The sequence below is a fragment of the Phascolarctos cinereus genome, unplaced genomic scaffold (genome assembly GCF_003287225.1).
Source record: "Phascolarctos cinereus isolate Bilbo 61053 unplaced genomic scaffold, phaCin_HiC Scaffold_2;HRSCAF=192, whole genome shotgun sequence".
In the NCBI taxonomy this organism is placed as follows: domain Eukaryota; kingdom Metazoa; phylum Chordata; class Mammalia; order Diprotodontia; family Phascolarctidae; genus Phascolarctos; species Phascolarctos cinereus.
Genome location: NW_027555625.1, coordinates 165682860 through 165700717, shown reverse-complemented (window position 1 = coordinate 165700717; position 17858 = coordinate 165682860). Strand labels below are relative to the sequence as shown.

The window sequence follows — 17858 nt, the reverse complement described above, 5'->3', positions numbered from 1 at the left end:
AAGAGTCATTCAACACGAATGAATAACAACAAATTGCCCCTTGGGTGAGATGAGGATTTCTCTACCGGTTTAAGCTGAGATATTATCTCACTCCCAGCAAACAAAACAAAACAAAACAAAAAAACCTCATTTAATCTACAGAATTTCTCCAAATTTTGCTTTCCATTTTGCTTGGATAAACAGGCTTATCTGCTATTTGTAATGGTCTTTTGTTAACAAGTATTTGCGGAAAAGTAGCTCCATTGCCAAGTGTAAACTAAGGCCTACTTTCTGGCATCTTTAAGAGGTACAATAGAAGCAGATTTACTTCTGAACTCCTAAATACCATATCCTTAGATAAGAGGTACAGTCTCTATTTGGAAATGTGAATTTTTTTTTCCAATTCCAAAAACATCCAATTTTTTTTTATGACTTATTAAGGGAACGACTTAACCATCATGAAAATTTTATGTTAGTTTATGTATAATTTGTCCACAAGAAACAGCAAAAAAGTAGACAACTGCACCACTTCACAACTCATAAACTACAACCCTTCTTACACCCATTTCCATGAGCAAACCAGTTATTTTTATAGGTAAACTACCATTTACCGCATATCTTCATGTACAGAAGGATCTGTGAGCACTGGAAGAATGGTCCCCAAAACTACTCACCCACTTTCTGTCACACTAGCTGTGTGACTCTGGGCAAGTCACTCCAACTGCCTCACCAAAAAAAAAAAAAAAGATTGAATAATCTCTTTGTTAATATAAAGACAAGCAACATTGGTAGCTAGGTGGCTTAAGACAGAGTACCAGGCCTAGAGTCAGAAAGATTAATCTTCTGAGTTCAAATCTGTCCTCAAACATCTATTAGCTATGTGATCCTGAACAAGTCATTTAACCCTATTTGCTTCAGCTTCCTCATCTGTAAAATGAGCTGGAGAAAGAAACAGCAAATCACTCTACTTTTTTTGACAAGAAAACTTCAAAATGGGGTCACAGTACATCAGACACAACTGAAAAATGACCAAACAACAATACTGTTTGTCAGCATAGTTCATATCTACACCTGAAAATTTAAGATCTAAGAGCCAAAAGGGACCTTTAAGATTATCTGGGGGACTGTTAAGTGGTACAGTTAGGGCAGCTAGGTGGCATAGTGGATAGAGCACCAGCCCTGAAGTCAGGAGGACCTGAGTTCAAATCTGACCTCAGTCCAAACACTTGGACACTTACTAGCTGTGTGACCCTGGACAAGTCACTTAACCCTAACTGTTTAAAAAAAAAAGATTATCTGGTTCATTTCCTTTTACAGAAAAGGTACCTAAAATAATGTGAGATTAACTGAATTATTCTAGGTTACACATCTGTTAAGTAGTAGAGTCATTATTTGAACTTGTTCTAGGTCACACATATAGGTAATTGGGAAAACTGTCTCTCCTGACCCCTTATAAAATGCTCATTCTACTATTCAAATATTCAAAGGGAGGTTATCTCTTCAATTCGGAGACATACTTCAACCATGCAGATCACAATTCATCTGTGCCCGCCCAATCTCTGACATTCTTGCCCATGTCTTCCCTTGTTTGCTGGGGGGTGGGGAGTCTGCCTTGAGGCTTTCCACTTCTTTCTGATCATAGTATTAGTAGGGAATACAAAAGCTTCAGCTAACAGTCTTGCATAGTAAACCATATCTCTTTCTACTCTATGCCAAATAAATGAAATGATTTCTTAAAATTAAAAACAAAAAGTTTTCTAAATATCTTTTCTCAGCCAACTTGACCTCAGGCTCAGTTTGGGCTAATTTTCAGTTTTTACTCTACATTTCTGCAACTGATTTTTTTCCCAATAAAAATACCTTGATCTTTGTCAACTGTGTTTCTATCAGAGTTATTTTTTTTTCCTTTTCTTTTTTTGGATAGGCAATGAGGTTAAGTGACTTGCCCAGGGTCACACAGCTAGCAAATGTTAAGTGTCTGAGGCCGGATTTGAACTCAGGTCCTCCTGAATCCAGGGCCGGTGCTCTATCCACTGTGCCACCTAGATGCCCCTCTATCAGAGTTTAAATGCTCCAGAAAAGAATAATGGTTAAAAGACTAGGACTAAATTTAAATCAAAAAGTCTCTCACAAAACTTTGAATATAGGCAACTGAGAAAAGGAGTGTTGAATTCTTTATTTGTCTTAAAAGGTTTATTTTATTAGACTATGAATACGTTCATAAAGTAATTGAAAACTGTAGCCATGACTTTAAAAACTGTGTGCGATCAGAAAGTAATAGCCCCTTTCAAGTTCCTAGCAACAAGAAAATTAAATAGAGATAAGTGATTTGTTGTCCAGCTAGGAAAACATTAAAAATCCATAGGCAAAGGTGGTATTTTAGGTAGTACAGAACATATATATTAAGAGCAGTCCTGGCCCTGGCTACTTGTGTATGGGTTTACTCCACAGTCCTACTCTAGATTCAGAGCAACAAAGCTGTAAGGCCCAGGTCTATTAGCCTCTATTGCGGTTATACACCCCTGGACTGATTCCACAATCATGAAGCTAAAAAACAATACACTGTTTCTCCATGGATTTCTTGATCACTATTCCTTGAGAATACCATTCCTAATCTTAAGTATCTGTTTCAGAGAGCTAGGATATATGGCTTCCTTCTACTCCACCACTTTTTCTATTATCCTTCATTATTACTTGAAATATGCTATTAGGGCACTTGATTTTGTTAAGGTTTTCAAGGTACACCCTGTTTACTAGATCAGTTGTTTTGAGGATGTGTTGTTTTTCAGTCTTTTAATTTTAATATTTTTCTTTTTTTCCTCATGCAGCAATTTACTTGTGTCTGAAACATTCTAATTTTCATATAGTACTATTTTCATAAGTTTTGCTCATCTTGCCCAGGGTCACACAGCTAGTAAGTGTTAAGTGTCTGAGCCTGGATTTGAACTCAAGTCCTCCTGACTCCAAGGCCAGAGCTCTATTCACTGTACCACCTAGCTGCCCCAAAGCTGAGAAACAATTTTTTTTTGGGGGGGTGAGGCAATTGGGGTTAAGTGACTTGTCCAGAGTCACACAGCTATTGAGTGTTATATACCTGAGGCTGGATTTGAACTCAGGTCCTCCTGACTCCAAGGCCAGTGGGTTTTGCTCATCTTGTATTAAGCTATTAATTCTCCTTTTGAATATTTAATCTAGACCTCTAACTTCTTTTCATATTCTTTCATCTAAAGATTTTATGTTGTAACATAATTTTCTAACTCTTGCTTCATTTATTTTAAAATGCTAGTTGACCTTGTGTCCAAATTATGTTTTTATCTGAGGATTTGTTTGTAGATGTTAGGGGATGATTTTCTTCTGGGCTTGTCTTGGACATCTCTGGTTCTATAATATTTATTTAATATCAGTGTCTTTTTCTTGCTTATTCATTGGCACTTCATGTTAAGGCCAGTCTCTGAGCCCTTTTGGAAGGATGTTGAGGCCTTATTTTTGGTCCTTATCTGTATTATCTTTATTATCCATATTATCATTGTTCTCAAAGATCTCCAGGCACTGGGTTCTTTGTTCATCAAGGATCTCAGGGGCATCTCAGGCTAGCAAGCTGAATAGCCACTTTCAGCACCATGATTTAAGTCTGATTTAAGGCATGGTCTGATCACTACCTTCCAGGTCTGACCTCTGCAGGCTCTAGACATAGATTCAGGATCTGAGTGACTCTGCTGTAGGCCTGGCTCTAGTTAATGTTCTACCAGGCAGTTGCTGGCCCTAATCCCTAACAACTTCCAGAGGCTCTATAGGTTCAGAGCTATAGAACTACAGGTTCAATCTACAAATATTTATTAAATAACTGCTTTATGCAAGGTACTGCGGATATAAATATGTGGGAAGGAGAACAAGAACATATTAAAGGTATTCAGGATAAATATGCAGTTAACAAATGTAAATAAAGACAAAGTCGTTTAATATAATACAATTTGAAATGATGGGATTAGCAGTGTGAAAGCTCACGAAAGGTTTCATGAATGGTACTTGAGTTACATCTTAAAGGAGGAGAGACTATGAGAAAGAGCTAAGAAGAGGGTTTATTTTAGGCACTTAGGAATGGCCAGTGCAAAGGCACAAAGTGGAAACTGAGTGTTCTGTTTGAGGATACAAAACGAGGCTAATTTGGCTGAATGCAAGGGGGAAGAATAATGTCTAATGAGGCCGGAAATATAAACTGGGCCCAGGTAGAATAGGGTTTTAAATTTTATCCTAGAAGTAAGAAGAAGCCACTAGTGTTGGCTGAATAAAGGAGTCACATGGTCAGATCTGTGCTTAAGAAAATTTACTTTGGCAGCTGTGTATAGGGTGAACTGGATGGTGAGAGTATGGAGGAATGAAGACCAATTATGAGGTGACTAGAATAATCTAGAAAATTATGTGGATGATAATCCAGCAAAGGAGATAGAGGAGAAATCGGATAAATGGGAGAATAAAAAGGAAAATCAAGGGAATAAGTAGCATCATGAAAATCCAGAGAGGAGAGAGTAACCATGGTCAATTAGGTTAAAAGTAACAGAAACGTCAAAAAGGATGAAGAGTGAAAAAGAACATCAGATTTCACAATTAAGAAATCACTGATAACTCTGGAAATAGTCATTTTTGTTGAGTGATGAAACTGGAAGTGAGAATGAAAAGGGTTTAAGTGTGAGATTACAGGAAGTGGTGGAATCAAATACAGGCAACTTTTTCAAAGAGTCTGGCTGAGAAAGGGAGGAGAGATATGATGATAGCTTGAGGGAATGATAGAGTCTAATGAAAGTTTTTTAAGGAGAAGAAATGAATATTAAAAAAAGGCAGAAGGCTAGGAACTAGCTGACAAAGACAAGTTGAAGATTCAAGAGAGGTAGAATGACTGAAGATGCAATCTGCTGAAAAAGACAGGACAAGATGGCATCAAGTTCACATGTAGAGGGCTTGGCCTTGACAAGAAGGGCCAACTCTTTGTTACAGACCGCAGGAAAGGAGGAGTAGATTATGTCAAGAAAAGTGTTTATATTGAATGACCTCAATTTTTTCAGTAAAGTAAGAGGTAATGTCCTCAGCTGAGATGGGGAGAAGAATGGAATAGCTTCTATGGGGAGTGATACCAGGAATTAGGGAGGAACAAAAGGACTATGTTTTAGGGAAGTAAGGTCCAAGCTCCCTTACCTAGTTACTCAGTTTTAGACCCCAGCTATGGTTGCTGCCCAGGCTCCAAGACCCCACTGCAGATCAACAGGAGTGTGTTCTTGGTCCACACTTCAACAGACCCCAACCAGGACAGTAATGGAAGGTTCTGAGTCCACTGGCCAGGATCAGAGCTATACAAGTCTCAGCTCTCCTTTGTATAGCCTACCCCAGGACATAGCTACAGACCCCACAGCTCTATTCCTATTAAGGCCTTCCTGTTTGGAACTCCTCCCCATGCCCAAAAGCCTCTGGCTCTCTCCCTGTGATAATCTGAGCTAGGAAAAGGACCCCCTATGGTCTCTCCTCAGATTTACCAGTCACCACTCAATCTGGTGCTTTTTTTCTGTCTTTGATCAAGGACTTGTGAGGACACAGTTGGGCTATACTGCTTTTTCATTCTATCATCTTTGCTAGTTCCAAATCAAAATTCTTCTTCTACATGAAGATTTTTCTGATCAATCTCCCTTCATTTCTCAGTCACAGTCTGAGAAAAACAGTCCTGGGCAGGTAGAATTGTCAGTGTGTCTTCTCAGACCAAACCACAGATGTGAGTACCTTTAGATAATTATCTATAATTTTTATATTGTTGCAGCATTTATTTTTATCTTTAGGATATGCTATTATGTATAAGTATGGTGTGACTTAACCTAGGAATAAGACAGATAGATAGACAGATAGACAGATAGATAGATATACACACACACATACACATACACATACACACACACACACACTTCTATTTTAGGTATTATTCTTTAAGAGATTTTGAAGAGAACAGTCAAGCTGGTGCCTTTCATTATAGAAAACCAATATGGATTATATAGGCTCCAGAGGTCACATAATTACTGACATGTGTTCCTTGAACTCTAACACAGAATAAATGTACACTAGCTGTTATAATTTAACTTAATGATAAACTGATCAACAACAACAACAACAAAATAGAACTTCCCTGATCATCATAACTAGAAACAATCTCTTCTACATGTACTCTTCATTTGGCATACACCCCTATAGTGTCTTGTATTATTAGTTTTCTTTTCATGTCTTATTTCTTCATCTTACTTATAAGCGCTTTAAGGTTAAAGTCCTCCTTTCATAGACTCTCAAGAGTTAAAAGGCACCTCAGAGGCCATCTTGTGCAACCTGCACCTGAGTAAAACTCCCCTCTAAAACATAGCTTTTTTTTTCTTACTTATTTTTACCTTACTTTGAATCTTCCATTGTTTTTATATAGTAGAAACAACACAAATATGTTGATTAACATAGCCTCCAATATGTCCTTAATTTAAAACAAAAGAGAAAAGAGAGAAAAATATATCAAGGCTTAATATTTCTCTTACACTAGGACTTTGTGCCCCTGTATCAAGACTTTGAGAATTTTTATAAAAGGAACATTTACATGAGAATCCGAGATAACTGGAATCGGCCAATCTGCAGTGTTCCAGGGCCTACATTTGATGTGATGGAACGAGTGTCAGATGATTACAACTGGACATTTAAGTGAGTCAGTCTGGAAGCATGGGAAAGGTGTTTGGTTGAGAGAAAATCCTTCTTGCTGCTATATACAAACAATATTAAACAAAGGAAGCTCTGTCTTCAAGTCAGTTAGCTTTCTCTCTTTCCCATGTGAGGTCTATGTGATGGTTTACCATGATGAAATTTTCTATACCACTTTGATTTATACTGCAACTGAATTTATGCCTATGCCTATATGTACTGGTTCTAAGAAACAAATCCACACATTTGGGTTTTATGGGAAATAGTTTTAAGAGCAAATTACAAAAAGATGTTGACTCTCCTCCTGAACTCTAATTTTCACCTAAGGTTCCAGTAATGGCCATAATTCAGTCTCTTTAAAGATTATTCTGTAAGCTATACAGGCACATTCAGGTGTGTTCAGGAAAAAGTACGAGCTAGATATTCATTCTTTTTTGTACAGAGGGTACTTTTTGTGCTTGAAAAATTCTTGAGCCCTTCGCTAAATTTTAATTATGGAATTACTTTATCCACCACTGGAATTTAACCATATTATGGCAAAAAGCGAATTTAGTGATAGGGAAAGAAAAAGAACAACTACTCCTTTCAAAAATATTGTTAAGACATAATTGCAATAATTCAAAGTTGGAAATGGACCAGAATTTGAGTGTTTAGTATACTTATCTGGTTCTGAAATGAAACATAATAAATGATTACTTTTTTTGCTCCTTTGTCATTTATTCACTTTAGGTTTACTGGAAGAATTATTCAGGATGTCATTAATGTGGGTTCTTACAACTATCTCGGCTTTGCAGAAAATAGTAATGAAAGTTTAACAACAGTAAGAAATGTACTAAAGAAATATGGAGTGGGTATGTGCAGCAGCAGGCAAGAAATGGGTATGTACACTCACTATATGAGTCAATGTTCTATTGCCTCTTGTTATCTTAGTGTCCCTCATCTATTTCAGAGTTGTGAGAATCAAAACATATGTATAATATGCTTTCACAATGCAAAATACTGCACACATATTAGGTAGCATTATTGTTTACATGTTACTTATCATTTTCACTTTTAACTAAAACAGCCTCCCTTTATTAAGGGAGCCTCCTTTATTAATAATAAAAATTCAGGAGCCTCTTCTGAAAGAAAATTATTACTATTGTTAATATATTTGTATATTTTATAGTTCTTAATGTGATTTCACATTTATCACATGAATAGCATTACTAATAGATACATCATACTTTAAGCCCTTCCTACTACCCTCTGTAATTCAATCTGGCCTTCTCTGTTCTTCACATGTGAAATACCATACCCCATTCTCCATGACTTTGTGCTGGCTCTCCTTTGCCTGTGATCCACTTTCTCCTCACTTCCCATTTCATAGGTTTTTTCCTTCCCTTCAGATAAAGCCCCAAACTACCTGAAGCCTTTCCTGATTCTCTCAGCTGCTAATGCCTTCCCTCTCAAACCATGTAATTAATATTTAACTAGTTTGAATGTATTTGTATTTACATTTATTACATATATACCTACATATGCACTTATTGTTTCTGTTACATGTAAACTCCTTGTGGGTAGACACTTATTAAATATTTGTCAACTGATTGATTTAAGATTTGCAAAACAATTTATATATTGCCTCATTTGGTCTCTTTATATTAGATCATTCAGTCTTCAAAACAATACTCTTAACATAGCCAAGAGAAGTGTTATTATCATCATTTTGCAGATAAGTAAACTGAGGATCCAGATGTTAAGTAACGTCCTCAAGACACCTGATAAATGAATGACAGAATTAAGATTAGAATTCAGGATCTTCAGACTTTGGTCCTACATCTAGTTCCAACACTTGCCCCATAACACAATGCCCCATAACACTCTATAGAAAGTTTCAGGTTTAGGCATGAACTCAGGCACAGTCTATAAGGGATTTACCTAATTAACAAATATGAAACTCCATGTAAGCCTTTAAGTTAAAGAGTTTTAACCACAAAGAATTCAATAAATGTATTAATCAAAAACAGCTACGTGGCCCAGCGGATAGAGCACTGGGCTCGAATCAGAAAAACTCACTTTCATGAGTTTCATGAGTTCAAATCCAGCTTTAGACACTTACTATGTGACCCTAGACAAGTCACTCAACCCTGTTTGCTTCAGTTCCTCATTTGTAAAATGAGGTGGAGAGGAAAATGGTAAACCACTCTGATATCTTTGCCAAGAAAACCCCAAAATGAGATCACAAAGAGTCAGACACGACTAAAAAATGACTGAACAACAACAACAAAGGTGTACAATACATACCAACTGACACTACATTAGATAACTGATGCAGATAAAATATACATTTTAATGGGCACCAATGAGTGAAAAGGAGAGCAAAACCACACTCTGCTTTCTTTTCCCACTGATTTAATGTCATTTTCCAAAACATTCCCAGAATCGAATATATTTTATACTAATTCAGTTAATTCTCCAAATGGCCACAAAGTTCACAGCAATAAGCCATGCATTTAAGATCATTAGAGTTATAGTATTAATAAAGAGCTCCAAGATATATATATCATAATATGGAACTCCATCATGTTACTATTGCTGATATTTGTTTAGGACTTGTTTGAACATGTAATATATCTCATATATGAATTTAGTCAAACTGCCAGTAATAACTCTTAGCACACTATCTCCATATTCCATTTCAACTTACCTCTCCTCCTCACAATCTATTGCAGTATGTTCAATACTCTCTAAGCTAAAATTTGGCAACCTGTGTGAAAAGTTGGTTCTTTTAATTTTAAATTCCTAATGGAACAAATTAGATTTTGAAGGTTAAAAAGTAGATGATTCTTTCAAAGTCATTTTCTACTCTACTTGTTGTCACCACTAAGTAAATATCTTTGTCCTTACTCATTGTTTTAATCACTCTCTAGGATTCTGGGATCCGGTCAAACCAGCCTCTACATCTCCTGTCTCTGTGCCTTTGTACTGGTTGCTTCCCATGCTTCCTTCACCTCTTTCCCTTCAAGACACAACTCAAACACCATTGCCTAAACAAAGCCTTCCCTGATCCTCTCAATAGCAAGAGGTTTTCCTCTGAAACTACACTGTATTCAACTACTTTGCATTTATTTACATTATTTTTATATGTAGTCCATATACAGAGTGTCCCAAAAGTCTTAGTGCAGTTTTAAGTTAGAATAGCTTTGGAGACTTTAAAAAAAAAAGGCTTTTGGGATACCCTGCATAAATATACATGTCTTTGTTTTCTCTCCTTTGAGAATGCAATTCTAGAATATGATCTTTGCCATTAGGAATTATGTCATTTGCTATACTTATATCCCCCAAACCTAGTGCGGACATAGTAGACACTTAATGAATACTTGCTGACTGACTAACCTGCTTTGAAGTAATATATGTAATCCTGTTAATTTCCCTTTAGTAAGGACTATGAATATAGACTAGCAACCACCACTCTCTCCTTAAAATCATCTGGTTCCTTTGACTGCATCTCAAACAGAATGGTCATTCAGTGGCAACCCAGAAACATCCAGAAGCTTTTAAAAAAAAAAAAGCATAATGGTAAGAACACTGGATTCAAGTCCCTACTTAAAGCTGTAAGACCTTGAGCAAGTCACTTAATCTCACCACACCTAAATTTCCTCCCTGTAAAGACCTGTCTTACCTATACGAAGTCCTACTCTGATGCCTCATCCTGTTGTGGAGGTGAGCCTCTCTCACTTACTCTACATCTACTGGCAAGCCTGGTTTCAACTCCAGGGAACAAGATGCCCCTCCCAGATTAAGCTCATCACCATGCAGCTAATTCAACTCTTGGCTGACACTCCGTCCATTGGTCTCCTCTTCCCTCTGATTGGAGGGCTAGAGTATAAAACATCAAACTCTTTCCAATGCCTTTCTTTAGAGGAAAGACATTGGACTTTTGGCTCACTCTACTCTGCATCTCCCGCTCACCTTGGTTTCAACTCCAGGGAACAAGATGCTCCTGTATCAGGTACCCCCTGGCCTCCCCTTCTCTTTTCCTGCCTCCTTTTGTGTATTTTGTCCCACCAACAATAGACTGTAAGCTCCTTACAGGCAGGGACTGTTTTTCTTTTTTATTAATTGCATCCCCAGCACTTAGCACAGTGGTTGGCACATAGTAGGCACTTCATAAATGTTTACTGGGTTGAATTGGATTGGATTCTTGTCAGTAGAGCTCATACTCTGGTAGGTCCTAACATACTGCAAAGGTTTCAAAAGAAGCCTTTGTTCAAAGGAACAGAGTCTTTTCTCCAAGGCAAGCCAATAATGAACAGCCAATTATCAACAGGCTGGTCACCTGGTGGTAAACTTTTGGGCCATGGCAATCTACAAAAAAAAAAAAAAAAGAAAGAAAAATTTTAAATGACTCTCAGTCCTGTGCAGCCCTCTTCTGCTTCAACCACAATGATGGCAGAGTGGCAGGAACAGGGACAGAGGGTGCTAAGAATCAGGAGATTTGTAGAACATCAACAGATATCCATTTACTATTGGTAAACCTGAGACCCTTGTCCAAAGGGCAACAAGTGAACATATTGCTAGAGTATCTGAATCATATCAATCTTAACATTCTTAACATAAATGAAATCAAAAGAAAGAAGTTAAATAGAAGTTAGATAAGTTAAATAGAAGAGTGTCTCAAAGGTATCCTTAGAAAGGCAAAGAAAGGAATTTGCAAAGTTGGTTTTATCATATTCCCCTAAGCTTCAAGAAACATTATTTCATGGGACATTTGGTCATCATATAGTATTAATGATAATCATTTGCAAAAAGACAGAAATTTCAGTTTACACATCATTAGTTGCCAAGAACAAAATGGTAGATAAATTCTATGAAGAACCTTATAAGATTTGCCAAATTAAATCAAAATACTCTAATATTTGGTCACTTTTCACCTCCAAAAAAGTGAGGTTGTGAAGAACTACATGTAAAAATATAGTTCCAGAGGAAAAAATAAGATGTGAAAGACTTGTAGATTTTTTATATCTATCTATCTATCTATCTATCTATCTATCTATCTATCTATCTATCTATCTATCTATCTATCTGTGTGTGTGTATGTAATATATATTTCACATATTACGTGACATGTAAAGCACCAAATAACATCACAGAGAATGAAAATGACTGCATTTGAACGGGGAGGAAAAGATTCACAATGGGTGTGGGAATTATTCCTGAGCCTGTGCACAGCCAGCCCTAAGATCAGAATTTCTAATAAACAAGAAAAAAGATGAACCAAAAGAATAAAATATGGTATACAATTAAGAATATTTAACCCATAAAAGACCCCAGTCAATAACCATTTGACTCACTTACCAGAGAGAAGTGGCTTCCAAATGCAATACTGGGTTAAAATATAAACTTATCCGTAAAACCATATGAAGAAGGATGATAGCCAATTATGAGCAACATCATGTCACAAAGTTGAGAGAAACAGTGGAGGGCAAAGCTAGTCTAGAGAAAGCTTGGCAAGACACAAACCAAGCAAACTCATGGGAATGGTATTCAAGGATGAAAACAAAAAGAGGATTACAAAACCAAAAAAAAAAAAAAAGAAATGATTTGCAAAAATCAAAACAAAAAAAACCCTGTTTTCTACATCAAGGATAGTGAAACTACCACATGTGGATCCTAACACAGCAGTCCCTAAGACATTTAGAGAGGAAGCAAATGAATAAAAGAACAAAAAAAAAAAGCAGAATATTAGATCATATATATTTTGAGGATATCTGTTAGAGGTGATATAATTGTTATCACATTGAGAGATCAATATATAAGATATCTAAGAGAGGTGGAAGATACCAAAAGCATGAGGCCGGGGTGCGGAGAGGGGGAGACTTATGAGGGAAGCTCAGTTCTTACTGATATTTAAAAAAAAAGTGATTAAGAAAATGCCAACAACTGATGTATGTCGACTTTCCTATCTATTAAAAAATCTTTATGAGGTGTCATCTATACATGAATTGAGAGCCTCCTTGATGACATTATTAGCAAGGAATAAGCAGGCCTTTGCAAATAATATTCTGCAAGAGTCCATATCTTTTACAACTGACTAAAAGATGCAGAGAATATCAGATCTCAAGCTTGATTATTGATTTCAAAAAAAAAAATTCAACTTAGTAGAACAAAATGCTATCTTATAAACTCTTTTACAACAAGATATCTCCCATCCAAATATCATTATCATTCAGGATTCTCCAGAGTTGTAACTAGACAGTAATTATGTTCAATGACCTTCTTATAATAAGCTATCAGGTGATGTAAAACAGAGAGATTTGTGCAGGACAAAAGTACCATCTCTGTGACAGAGGAGACAAAATGCAGAATCCAAGTCAAGGAAGGATTCCCTGCTAATGATGACGTCTTTTTGCTCCTGTTTGTGGATGGCACTATATCAATTCCTGAAACAAAACAGAGCCACTTGGAAATATCTGTAATTACTCAAAAGAATTTGGCCTTTCTATCTACACAATGAATGAAGACTATCTATTGCTACAGATTTCAATATACACCTGAGCATGTCCAAGATTTTGTTCATCAGGGACAGATAACAAATACCGTGAATTAGACCCAAAGTTGAAGAAAGTGGTCTGAACTGCTTTTGGGAAAACTGCAAAGCACTTTTATCAACACTTAAGCTTTCCATAAAAGCAAAGGGCCCATATTTTCAATATAAACATTTTACTGGTGATGCTTTATGGCAGTGAGACCTGGAACACCACTTCCTTTAAAAAACTAAAGACAAGCATCACTCAGAGGACAAAGCAAATAAGCATGGTAGGTGTGAGCAGGCTGCAACAAGAAACTCTAACAAATAGGAGTAAGGAATGACATCAAGGAATTGTATAACAGAAAGAAAGGATAGGCTAGTCATATGGCATAGTCAGAGTCCATGATCAAAATGTGAGAGGAAAATAAGGAAGTACTTTAACACTGTTGTGATCTTTGGGGAGTACATGGATGAGAGTCATATAATCAATCAATAAACATTCATTAAATGCCTACTATATACCAGACACTACACTAAGTGTTAGGAATACAAAAAGAGACAAAAGACATCCCTGTTCTCAAGAAGCTTACAATATAATGGGAGAGACAACATGCAAACAAATATATAGATATACGCATATACACACACAAAATAAATAGGCATATTTATCCTCATCACTGCAGAGAATTTCTAAATCTATGAGATTATAAATCCACTTGAATATCTGCATAGGTGAAAGTACTTTGACAACTGTAAATTACTACATAAAATAAGGGTTATTCATGTTGTTATTCCTCTCTAGGCTAAATTATCATAAAGTAAATTATACACTGAGGCTTTAAACAAATCCACTATAAACACACAAAATACCATAAGGCTATATTGTGTTGCTCTAAAAATTTGTTATCAATGCTGTTCACAGCATGGCATGCCAGTGCTTATATTGCTGTCCATGAATTAAAATGTACTAGCAGATATTAATACCATGTTTAAATAACCTCAGCCTATCTGAATTAGGGGTAAAAAAGTTAATTAGGTCTTCTAGGTGTGATCACACTTAAGCAAAGAGACTACAAAAAGTCTTTGCCTCATAACTCTAATAGAATCAGAGAAATTTATAACCTAATCTCATTCAACCATCAACAGAGACACCTGGTTTTAGGCCATGTGGATTTTTATTTTTGGGGCAGCATGGCTGCAAGTTTGGTCAATTTGAATGACTGGCAACATGCCACCATATTTGATGATGTAAAGAGATATAAACCAAGTATGGTAGAGATAGTCACAATGACTGTGGTACAACAGAAGCAAATACTCATGAAAAAAGTGAAACAACCAACTGAGGCAAATAATTATATCTTGTTTAAATCACTAAGAGGCAACATATCACAGTCGATTGACAGCTGGTCTCAAAGCCATGAAGACCTGGGTTCAAGTCCTCCGTCTGACACATACTGACTGTGTGATTCTGAGCAAGTTACTGAATCTTGTAATGCTCTAGACAGCTCTCCAATACAAAATTGCAAAGGTTCTACAGGAAACGGTAGAGGGAGTTTCCTTACATAGGAGTTCCCTACACCAATGAAATTACAGGTCAAGCCCCCATCCCTGAAACTTTCAGAAGATTTGCTTCACTTCTCTACTATGCACGTCTCAAAACAGCCTCTGAGTATTATAGCGCAGCATCCAATTCTGATGACAGCTTATTGATAGAGATGAAGGGATTTCTTCCTACTTTTTAAGGATGTGATTAATCCTCCAGCATTTTCTTCTCTTCCTAGACTTTTGCCCCCCATAAGAACCTGGACACATGGGATGGTTTTGCAATAACACTGTCATAATTGCATTTATATACCATACTATATTGTGTCACTGGGGAACAAACTTCTGAGATAACAAATTTCTCTGATGATCCAAGTGAGGCAATGGTACCAAAAGCAAGTGACCTCAATTGTTGAGATTTTTTTCGCCTCTGGTAGTGGTTGCATGTCCTAATCTCACTGATCACTATCAAGAGAACTTCATAAACAAAGGTGGCGTCATGTCTTTTTGGGCAGAATGTTTAAGGAAGGATGTGATAAGCTAGAATGCACCCAGAGGACAGCAATAAGAACAGTGAAATGGCTTGAACTCATGACACATGAGACTAGAATGAAGGGACTGAGGAAAGTGATCTTGTAGGGTCTTTCCAGTACTTAATCTATGAGTCAGCAATCTTATGTTTAGCCTTAAGAAGAAAAGAATTTGGGAACTTGACAGCTATTTTCAAGAAACAGAGTTGTCATATCAAGAAGCTTAGATTTACTCTATTTCAGTGGATAGCTTTTAGCTGTCCCTCCTAGATTTGTGTTATCTGCATAATAGATGAACATATCATATCCACCTTTATGCAATTATTGATAAAATATATTAAACAGCAAATAATCAAAAACAGATTCCTAGGGTATTCTACTAGAACTGTTCTTCTAAGTTGAATGTAATTTATCACAACACAAAAAAATACATTAACATAATAACATACACTAATAGTAGTATTCTGACCTACTTTGACACTCTATCCTATATATAATATTTATCCATTAGTACTTATCTACATACATATAACTATATATTTTTGTACCTTCTTTATCTACATACCTATAATCTGATTATTTCACTCCTTTGGACTCCAAGTCAAAAATTTAAGATAGAGCAAAATAACGAGAAACAATGATTAACCATTCTCAGTTGCCTCTAAGTAAACCATAAAGCAGCTACGTTAAAGGATTTAGACAGCAGATGTACTATTTTCTTGGAATCCAAAATGCACATTACAAAGCTGATATTCAGATGTGGAGAAATATTAATGTCCTTTAATTCATATAGGTTTCTAGGAACAGATTATGTATTCTTTCAAATTAAAAATGTGATATATTTTATTCTTCTTCCTCCAGGTAACACTGATAAACATGAAGAGTTGGAGGAACTGGTAGCCCAGTTTCTGGGAGTAGAAGCAGCTATGGTGTTTGGAATGGGTTTTGCTACCAACTCAATGAATATTCCAGCACTGGTTGGAAAGGTAAGAATTATTTTAAGGTATCCATGCATTGTTATTTTAAAGAATTATAGCTTTTACCACTTTTAGTTGTATTAATGTGATTTCCATTCTGTGGGGAAAGTTGGCCCATATACTTCTTTAGTAAATGTTAACTGGTCTTCAATGTGATTCCTTTGGAGTTCCAGTTTACCGGAGTACAAAACTGTTGGCCCTCTATATGAGTAATAAATCAGCAATAACAAGGCCATGCCTCTGAACCTACAGCACACTGTGTAAATTGACTAGTTAAGCAAGACTTTGAAAAGTGGTGGCCAAGAACTGGAAACGAAGGGGGTGTCCATGAATTGGGGAATAGTATAAAATACAGCAGATGAGTTTAACGGAATATTACCGACTCATAAGAAATAATGACAGAGATGATTTCCAAGAAACCAGGAAAATGCAAAGTGAAGTGACCAGAACCAGAAGAATAGTTTATACAATTTCAAAAACACTTTAAAAGAAAACATCAACTCTGAAAGATGTAAGAACTGTCATCAGTGCAATGACCAACCACAATTCCAAAGGACCAATAATAAAGATTATTACCCACCACCAAATTGCCAAACAAGGGATATATTTTTGGATACATATGGTCATTGTGGAATTTATTTTGCTTTACTTTGTGTATTTATCACAAAGATTTTGTTTTATTTTGTTTTTCTTTCTCAATGGGTGAAGCAAAAAGGAGCTGAAATAAATGCTTATTAATTGGAAAAATAAATTTTAATCTTAAAAAGAAGAAAAGTAATTTTGTAAGCAATCATCTACAAAATATTAACTGCAGCCAGAAAATCGGCCTATCCCTCTTAACTGGGGATAGACTGACAAAGCTTTGCCATATTCCAAAGCTTCACCTGAAAGTGATACTTTATCTTAAAACGTAGATGTTTATCTGTTAACACTGTGTTAATCAGTGTGTTAACACTGATAACTACCAAGAATATTCTGCAAGAGTTAAGGATGCATTTGAGATTAGAACTGGGCAAGGCATCTGAGATCCCTAGAAAAGGCTTTTAAATTGTACTCCTTGTGTTACTGTCCACCGGAGGCTTTAGGGTTTCACTGTAAAACAAACAACTGGACATCACAAAATAAATACCATGATGCAGAAAACAAAATTTTCTGTCATCAAAAAATACGTACATCTCAGCAACTACTCACTCCTTACTCTAGCCATGCTAAAGACTTTGTGAAATGCTGCAAAACTGTACTTCAGGTAATCAAGTTTCATTGGCATATGGTTCAGAGAAACACAGAGTAAGTAGAGCACAAGGAAAAAAAAAATTCTAAAGTGCCCTATGAGTAAATGAGCATCCTCAAAAAAGTAGATGAAGGATATTTCAGAAAAGACAGAACTTCTCCAGATACTCTTGCCAAATACTGTGGTCCAAGACCAACTATTCTTGGCAGAGACAAAGGGTGAACTGTGTTCTTTCTTTCAATTTTTCCAAATTTCCCAAATAAAACAAAAGGATATATAACTTTCACTAAAGGTATATAGTGTTTTCATATTATTAGTAATCACAGAATCATAAGACCTGAAAGTTATCTTCCCATTATCTGAAGGCATAGTCT

At 36.2% G+C, this 17858-nt stretch overlaps 1 protein-coding gene across 1 annotated transcript in view; it reads left to right on the top strand.

Moving 5' to 3' along the window:
• The window catches only part of SPTLC3 (serine palmitoyltransferase long chain base subunit 3), a 198440-nt gene that overhangs the window by 62902 nt on the left and 117680 nt on the right, over positions 1-17858 (top strand). Inside the window, exons 3-5 of the mRNA XM_020986144.2 lie at positions 6539-6693; positions 7420-7568; positions 16138-16262. Of these exons, the coding sequence (XP_020841803.1) occupies positions 6539-6693; positions 7420-7568; positions 16138-16262 (429 nt within the window). The remainder of the gene's footprint in view (positions 1-6538; positions 6694-7419; positions 7569-16137; positions 16263-17858) is intronic.